This window comes from Carcharhinus amblyrhynchos, chromosome 11, assembly GCF_965287045.1.
Source record: "Carcharhinus amblyrhynchos chromosome 11, sCarAmb.v2.hapA, whole genome shotgun sequence".
NCBI classification, from domain to species: domain Eukaryota; kingdom Metazoa; phylum Chordata; class Chondrichthyes; order Carcharhiniformes; family Carcharhinidae; genus Carcharhinus; species Carcharhinus amblyrhynchos.
In genome coordinates, this window is record NC_137334.1 from 92,837,734 (window position 1) to 92,847,141 (window position 9,408).

General features: G+C 50.3%; 1 protein-coding gene across 2 annotated transcripts in view; it reads right to left on the bottom strand.

The window, feature by feature from the left end:
- The window catches only part of LOC145350348 (carboxy-terminal domain RNA polymerase II polypeptide A small phosphatase 1-like), a 35,916-nt gene extending 26,743 nt beyond the window's left edge, over window positions 1-9,173 (bottom strand). The window contains exon 1 of one of the 2 annotated variants that reach the window (XM_080199585.1): window positions 8,796-9,173. In XM_080199585.1, coding sequence (XP_080055711.1) covers window positions 8,796-8,862 — 67 coding nt within the window. In that variant the 5' untranslated portion in view covers window positions 8,863-9,173. The remainder of the gene's footprint in view (window positions 1-8,795) is intronic. The other variant, XM_080199584.1, reaches the window with a different exon arrangement.
- Window positions 9,174-9,408: the final 235 nt, after the last annotated feature.

Below are 9,408 nucleotides of genomic sequence, written 5' to 3' on the forward strand. Positions count from 1 at the left end.
GGGGGGTGGCAGTGGGAAATCAGGTTGGAGGTGATCTACAGTCTGTGAGTGACAGGATAGTTCTGCCCCTGTCCCCAGATAGGAAACTGCTGCCTTGTGTGTTTCCGAACCTGTTAACGGTTCATGGCCACATCCCTCGCTCAGAGCCCAGCCCAGCACTTCCTGCATCCTGCCATTTCCTGGAATGGGTGCTGCCCCTGCCACGGGGGGGGGGGGGGGGGGGGGGGGGGTGGGCACCCACTTCCTGCCCCTGGCACAATGGCACACAGACCTCAGCGTGCCCCTTCCCTGCCCTCAAACACCCCCAAAAGGGAGAGATTTCAGAACAAAAGCTGGCTTAAAGGGGTCAATGTCCGTACAGAGACAGAGACAAACTGAAAGGTTTGGCAGGGGCTGGATTCCAAAGCTTAGTGTCAAATGTTACAGAACAATTGAGTTGTGAGTGAGAGCGGCTGGGATTAAGTGGGGAAAGGTTAGTACACAAAGAGCAGCTCCTACCCATGATGGTGGTGGTGGTGGAGACTGTGTAACAGGGAATAGTCACCTGCACTCACGTTATGCTGCTGTTTCTCAAGATGTTGCAGACAGACTGAGTCAGGTGTCTCCCTGTACCAGACTCCTGCTGAACAGACTGGCACTTAGTGCCCCAGGCAACTGGAGGCAGGGCCACCAATGGTGAAGCCAGTAAAATAGGGGATGCTTAAAAGGCTGAAATTGGGGGAGCACCGAGAACTCAGAGGCTGGAGATAGGGAGGGGGAGTAGGGACTGGAGGGGGTTCCAGAGATAAGGGGGGCTGTAGAAGGTTACAGAGATAGGGAGGGGGTTGTAGGGGCTGGAGGAGGTTACAGAGATAGGGAGGGACGTAGGGGCTAGTGGCGGATACAGAGATAGGGAGGGCTGAGGGGCTGGAAGAGGTTACAGAGATAGGAAGGGGGTTGTAGGGGCTGGAGGAGGTTACAGAGATAGGGAGGGATGTAGGGGCTAGTGGCGGATACAGAGATAGGGAGGGCTGAGGGGCTGGAAGAGGTTACAGAGATAGGAAGGGGGTTGTAGGGGCTGGAGGAGGTTACAGAGATAGGGAGGGATGTAGGGGCTAGTGGCGGATACAGAGATAGGGAGGGCTGAGGGGCTGGAAGAGGTTACAGAGATAGGAAGGGGTGCAGGGGCTAGAGGAGGATACAGAGATAGGGGTGTAGGGGCTGGAAGAGGTTACAGAGATAGGGAGGGGTGTAGGAAGTTACAGAACGAGGGAGGACTATAGAGGCTGGAGCAGGAAGGTTGGAGGGGAGATAGGAGATTACAGAGATAGGGAGGAGCTGGAGGAGGTTACAAAGATAGGGAGGGGTGTCGGGGGCTGGAGGTGGTTACAGAAACAGGGAGGGTTGGAGGGGAGACAGGAGGTTACAGAGATAGGGAGGAGTGGAGGGGCTGGAGGAGGTTACAAAGATAGGGAGGGGTGTAGGGCAGGAGGAGGTTACAGAGATAGGGAGGGGTGTAGGGCAGGAGGAGGTTACAGAGATAGGGAGGGGTGTAGGAGCTGGAGGAGGTCACAGAGATAGGGAGGGGCGTAGGGGAGGCAGGAGGTTACAGTGGTAAGGAGGGTTGGAGGGGAGATATGGGGAGCTTGGGAATAGAAAGTGAATTGAAGATCATTGTTGTTGTATTGGGGTGAGTGGGATTGTGGGAATGGTCAGATGTGGCCAATAGCCTCTGGAGGAGTTTGGGTTTTTAAATCACTGGTGTGTTCGGCACTGTCCACATTCACAATCTCTCCACGGATTAATACTGCCCCTGGTCGCTGCTGAGATGCCCGGAAACCCCAGGGTGGGAGAGGTGAGATGAGAGGAGGCAAGCGATGCGAGTGTAATTGCTTCATTCAAAAGCAAGTGGCTCTTTCCAAAATACAGGTTGCTTACTGCTCCCCCCCCACCACCGCACCGATGTACAAGACGTGAATCACAACGTGTGCCCAGCCCATACACTGACCCTGATTTCCAGACAAAAATAACAAACGTGCATTTACGTAGTGCCTTTTGCAATCTCAGCCGTCCCCAGCGAAGTTCTTTTTGTTTGTTGAGATTTTAGTCACTGCTGTATCATAACGGGGGCAGCTAATGTGCAGAGCAAGATCCCAAAAGCAACAACATGATAAAGGACAGGTGGTCCGGTTTGGGATGTCATTTGGACATTGGGGGTGGGGGCGGGGAAGAGAAGAGCAAGGGAGGATTGCCTTTGGCCAGGACACTGCAGTAAATTTCACAATGGCTGAGGGGAAAGGCAGCTCCACAATTTAACATCTCATCAAATAGACAGTATTTCAATATCTCCCTTTGACTCTATGTCAATTTGTATTGGGTGATACTGTGAAACTGCCCAAGACTTTTACTGGACACCAGCTTATCACTGTTGTTACAACTGGATCAGTTCAGGATCTGGGAATCATCTAAGACACTTGCTCCAAATGACCATCCACATTGCTGCGGGTGCGAGTGCGGTCTGCAGACTGACCAGTCAGGCAACAACACAGTCACACTCAAAAATAGCAAGCTCAGATCAGCAATGCTCCAAAAGCAACAAGGTATGATCCGGAATACACTGTCCCCCCTCAAACACTCCCAGGACAGGTACAGCACGGGGTTAGATACAGAGTAAAGCTCCAGCTACACTGTCCCCCATCAAACACTCCCAGGACAAGTACAGCACGGGTTTAGATACAGAGTAAAGCTCCAGCTACACTGTCCCCAAACAACACTTCACTCACCCAATGAAGGGGCAAACCCCGAAAGCTCGTGGGTTTACTATCAAATAAACCTACTGGACTTTAACGTGGTGTTGTGAGACTTCTTACTGCCCAAACAACACTCCTAGGACAGGTGAGATACAGAGTAAAGCTCCCTCTACACTGTCCCCCATCAAACACTCCCAGGATAAGTACAGCACAGGTTTAGGTACAGAGTAAAGCTCCCTCTACACTGTCCCAGACAATGCTGGAGAAACAGGAGATATTGTCTATTTGAGGGGGAAGTTTTAAAGTTGGGGCTATTCCCGATAATGCAACCACTGTGATCAGTACAGATTGAGCCAAAGGCACTGACAGATACACACTCAGAAAGCAGCACTCTGTTCAGCCTCTCAGTCAATGAGTATTGGACAGGCAGAGAATGAAAAGGAAGCAAGAATGGACACACATTGCCATGGAAACTGGTTCCTATGTACCAATAGCGTACAGGCCTTCTCCCCACACATCCTTCTGAGCGACACCCAGAACCCTGGGCATCAGCACTTCCTCAAACGCAGAAGGAAATCAGACACTATCACTTTTGCTTCACATGTTTACACATGGCACACAGTGCTACATTGCTCAGTATGGAGTATCAACACCCCAACGTCATACTGTTGGAATGTTCACTCCTCTGGGAATCAGTTGAGAAACACACCTTTTCTCAGAATCTCTCACCCCTCAATCAACTTACAACTTCTGAGGAATAGGCACAGCATCTTTCTACACCATATCAGTCCATACAGGAGACAGCCACTGTGCAACACTGGGGGTACAGTACCGGTGGGGACAGGTCTGTCGCTGTATAACACTGGGGTACAGTACTGGTGGGGACGGGTCTGTCACTGTATAACACTGGGGGTACAGTACTGGTGGGGATGGGTCTGTCGCTGTATAACACTGGGGTACAGTACTGGTGGGGACGGGTCTGTCGCTGTATAACACTGGGATACAGTACTGGTAGGGACGGGTCTGTCGCTGTATAACACTGGGGTACAGTACTGGTGGGGACGGGTCTGTCGCTGTATAACACTGGGGTACAGTACTGGTGGGGACGGGTCTGTCACTGCATAACACTGGGATACAGTACTGGTGGGGGCGGGTCTGTCACTGTATAACACTGGGGTACAGTACTGGTGGGGACGGGTCTGTCACTGTATAACACTGGGATACAGTACTGGTGGGGACGGGTCTGTCACTGTATAACACTGGGGTACAGTACTGGTGGGGACGGGTCTGTCACTGCATAACACTGGGATACAGTACTGGTGGGGACGGGTCTGTCAAGAGGAGTAGATATTTAATAACATGTTGAAGTACATAATTCTATTAGTTGGCATGGTGGCACAGTTGTTAGCACTGATATCTCACAGCTCCAGGGAGCCAGGTTCAATTCCAGCTTTGGGTGACCGTCTGTGTGGAGTTTGCATGTTCTCCCCATTTCTTCATGGGTTTTGTCCAGGTGATCCAGTTTCCTCCCACAATTGAAAAATGTGCAGGTTAGGTGGATTGGCCATGCTAAATTGCCCCTTGGTGTCCCAAGATATACAGGTTAATGGATTAACCATGGTAAATGTGTGGGTTTATGGGGATAGGGCGAGGAAGACATTCTGCCAGAGAGCCAGTGTAGACCTGATGGGCCAAATGGCCTCTTCTGCTCTGTAGGAATTCAAAGATTCGCGTTTACAATATTTCCTGATAGAATGCAATTGCTAAAAGCTGTAACAGCATTGACCCCTTTGCAGATGTCTATTTGGTCATCACACATTCTCAGAATTAGCTCAGGAACCTGTGCACTATACATAGCCCCCTCCCCCTGCCCAGCCCCCCTCCCCCAGTGCCCAGTCCTGTCAGACAGTGTGAGCTGATTGTCTGTGCTTGTCATGGATTGGGGAACTTCTGACATTCCCCTTACCATATTGTAGCATCAGCGCAGAGAGTTTACTGAATAGGCCCTTCAGCCCAAACAGTCTATGTTGGCATTTCTGTTCTGCATTAGCTTCCTACCACATCACCCCTTTGCCAGCTGCCAACAGCAGCTCCTGAACCCACAGTCTGTGCCAATGGGCAGGAACAGAGTACACCCCCTTCCAAATTCTCCCCTCGTTCTCACATACACCCTACCGCCATCCTGACTTGGAAATATAGCGGCCGTTCCTTCACTGTCATTGGGTCAAAATCCTTGAACTCCCTCCCTAACAGCACTGTGGGTGCGCCTACACCAGGTGGACTGCAGTGATTCAAGGGAGCGGCTCACCACCAGCCCCTCAAGAGGAAATTAGGGATGGCGATAAGTGCTGGCCTGGCCCGTGACACCCACATCCTGAGAATCTATATAGAGCTGAGTTTTCTTTCCCTTGCGATCGGCAATATCTCATGCTCAAACGGATCTCTCAACACCACGTCACTACGCTATGTATCAGCTCGAGATATTTGACCATGAGGGGGAAGCACATGGTTCAGCATACTCTTGCTTTTACTCAGCGTAGTTGGCAGGACAGGGTACAGCGAGACAGTGACTGGAAGCAGGAATCTTACCTCCTTGCCCCTGAGGTCACCCCTTGTTCCCAAATCCAGAAACTCAACATCGGTCAGGAATCACACTTGAGATTTTCTGATTTGTACATTCAACCAGAGAGACACGGCAGGCAGCTCTGCATTTACATAGCCCCAGAATACTAAGGAAATTTGTCATGTCCACCGAGACTCGCGCCAGCTTTTACAGATGCCCCATAGAAGGCATTCTTTCTGGTTGTATCACAGCTTGGTATGGGCTCCTGCTGTGTCCAAAACCACAAGAAATTAAAAATTTAGCCCAGTCCATCATGCAAACCAACCTCCCATCCATTGACTCTGTCTACGCTTCCCATTGCCTCAGCAAAGCAGCCAGCATACTTAAGGACCCCATGCATCCTGGACATTCTCTCTTCCACCTTCTTCCATCAGGAAAAAGATACAAAAGTCTGAGGTCACATATCAACCAACTCAAGAACAGCTTCTTCCCTGCTGCTGTCAGACTTTTGAACAGGCTTACCTCGCATTAAGTTGATCTTTTTCTACACCCTAGCTATGACTGCAACACTACATTCTGCACCCTCTCATTTCCTTCTCTATGAATGGTGTGCTCTATCTGTATAGCTCACAAACAATACTTTTCTCTATGTTAATATGTGACAATAATAAATCAAATCAAATCACCTTTAATAGGGGAAAACACCCCAAAGCATCACAATAGGAAGAACAGGCTAACAGGAGACACCTCAGAGCTGGGATTGAGATGCAGGTTTGAATGAGGAGCTGGGGAAGGTAAAGTGCGGCCACATTACAGGGAGACACACTCATATTCCTCTCTCCAAAATCTTTCATCAGTTCAGAACAGAACATCCCAAAGAGCTGTTCAGCCAATGAAGTGTTTTTGGAAATGTTGTCAATGGGAGGAGAGTCAGCAGCCAATTTACACTCAGCAAGATCCCACAGCAATCTGATAATGATGGGATTATCCACTTTAGGGGGAGGACAAATATTGGCTAGGATACCAGGGGGAATTTTCCCAACCTTGTTTCAACAGGGCCCCATGGATCTTATATATCCACCTGAAACCAGTTAGAGCCTCCCCCAGCACTGACCCTCTGACAGGGCGGCCCTCCCCCAGCACTGACCCTCTGACAGGGCGGCCATTAGTTCCCTTAATGAATGCACCTTGGGACACTGAGGGGCAGTTTAGCGTGGCCAATCCACCTAACCTGCGCATTTTTGGACTGTGGGAGGAAACCAGAGCACCCGGAGGAAACCCATGAAGACTTGGGGTGAATGTGCAGACTCCACACATTCACCTAAGGCCAGGATCGAACCTGGGTCCCTGGTGCTGTGAAGCAGCAGTGCTAACCACTGTGCCACCGTGCCAATGATGGGGTGAAATGGAAATGATTTTGACAGCACCAGCCCACGGAGGATTGGCAGTGTTTGTGTATTCACCCTGGCAGTAGGCAGATGTGAAATGTTAAAGCGATATTACACACAACACAGTGTTTGAGAAACACTTCAACTGTCCAGGTGACAGCTCAGGATCCTAAAAACCCTTTCAGACATCAAACCCCTGGAGAGAAGGATTTCAGACAGTTCCAGCTCAGGGAGCAGCTCTGCAGCTGGGGGAGGTTTTCAATTGTATCCCAGGCTGGGAAAGGGGGGCAAAACCTAAACCCCCCCACCCCGACACAAAACAGGAGAACCCTGCCAACTGTCCCCCAACCCCATTCCCCCTTCCCCACCAAGTCTGTGCTAACACAGATGTCTAACTAATATTTTCTTGCTTCTACATGCTCCATATCCCTCTATTCCCAGACTATCCATGTTTCTATCCAGACACCTCTTGTTCTAGAATCCACTTCCACCACCTCCTCCGGCAGCACGTTCCAGACATTTACCACTCTTTGTGAAAAATTTGCCCCTTTGCATCTCTTAACTTTCCCCCCTCACTCTATGCCCCTGAGTAATTGACTCTTCAACCCTGGGAAAAAGACTCTGACTGTCCACTCTATCCAAGCCTGCGATCATCTTGTAAACCTCTCTCCCTCACCCTCCGACGCTCCAATGAAAACAATCCAAGTTCAACCTTTCTTCATAGTCCATACCCTCCAAACCAGGCAAGACCCTGATAAATCTCTTCTGCACCCTTTCCAATACATCAACATCCTTCCGCTAGTGTGGCGACCAGAATTGTACACAATACCCCAAATGTGGCCTAACCAAAGTCTTATACAGCAGCAACATGGTCTTCCTATACGCAACATCCCGACCGATGAAGGCCAGCATGCCAAAGGCCTCCTTGTCCACCTGAGTTGCCAACTTCAGGATCTGGAGATGCCAGCATTGGACTGGGGTGGGCACAGTAAGAAGTCTCAACATCAGATTAAAGTCCAACAGGTTTATTTGGTAGCACAAGCTTTTGGAGCGCTGCTGGTTCCTCACTCACTTGATGAAGGAGCAGAGCTCCAAAAAGCTCGTGCTACCAAATAAACCTGTTGGACTTTAACCTGGTGTTGCTAGACTACCTACTGTGCCACCTCCAGAGGACTGTGGGTCTGCATGCCTAGATGCCCCGGTTGCTAATATTTCTAAGGGCTCTACCATTTACTGTACGCCTTCCTTTGGCAGTAGACCTTCCGGATCGGGTTAAATTCCATCTGCCATCTTTCTGTTTTAGATCTTAGGGGATTCCCAGATTTGAAAACAGCGCAGAACACAGATGGATGTTTTTGGACAGTGAAGAGGGGGGAGGCGGGCTGGATACTGTGAAGCACAAACGCTCCAGTTCCTTCCTGCCTCCCCCCCCCACCCCCTTCTCCCTGACAGCAACACAGTGAAAAACACAGACACACCCACAGCAAGCAAGTTCCACTAAAACCCCAGCATCCGCTCCCCTCTCCACACCGGGGGAAAAGACATCTCCAGCCGGACACTAACACCTGCAATGTGGCCAGGCTGCCGGGCAGCGATTCCACCCAAGTGTTGACATTCAAAAATAAACACATTTGCTTTAAACAAACAAACCCTCCAGCTCGGAGTTTCAGCTCCACTCCCATCTAGAACAACTGGGTGAAGCGGAGCTCTCTCTTTCCCCTTTCTCTGGGAGGGCGAGAGAGGGGGGAAGAGGCAGATTAGTCTGGGAAGACAACATCACTGTTTGTTTATTTGAGAGAGAGGGGGGCTTAAGAAAAATAAAGAAGCTCCTCTTCTGATCTAAGCCGAAGCAGAGAGAGTTTGAAGAGGAACAGCGCAGAAATTAAAATTCAATTGTGGAAGAGACACAAATAAACAGAGAAATGGTAACAATGTGATGGCCGAGTTGTTACAAAGTTTCTGTTTAAACCACAATAAGGAAATAGATACATTGTAACGCAGATAGCACTGAGAGATACATTGTAACTCTGTTACAGACACTGTAACTATTACAAACAGAGTGGTTAGGTTAGATACAATGTAACAGTGTCAGATACAATGTTATTAATTTGTTACCTTTCTCTCGCAGCGGGGTTTTCGCCTCCTCTTTGCTGACTTGGGTGATTATAGACGGATTGTCCATGAGATAAAGCTTCTTTCTGAATTTTGGAAAGTCTCTCTTCTTCTTCCCCCCCCCCTCCCCAGGAAAAAAAAAGCCGAGTTGTTCTTGTTTAAAATGGAGGAGGGGAGGGGGGGAAGAGGAGAAAGCGCGCTTCACAACATGGAAACCTCTCCTCGTCAATTTCAAAGCACGAAACTAACATGGATCGTCAGCCAGTGGCGGTTTCAAGGCGGCCCCGGGGAGGGAGGGGGGGAAGAACCCAGAGGATGTGGCCGCCTTCCCCAGCTCAGGGCTCGGCTGCTGAGGGCTGGGGAGGTGACAGGGTACTCCTCCCTCCCTCCTTCACTCACTCCTCCCCTCCCTTCTCCTCTCCCCCTCACTCCTCCCCTCCCCTCGCTATCGCGGCTCTCCCCCCGCACCGCCCAGCCTCCGCCTTCTTTGTGTATCAAAAACAAAGTTTGGGGGCCGGCAGGCAGCCTCCCTCCCTCAGTCTGGGAGCTTGTTTTGATGGAGTTGGTGTGGATGTGAGGGGAAGGGTGGGGGGGGAGCCTGGAAACCGCGGCACTG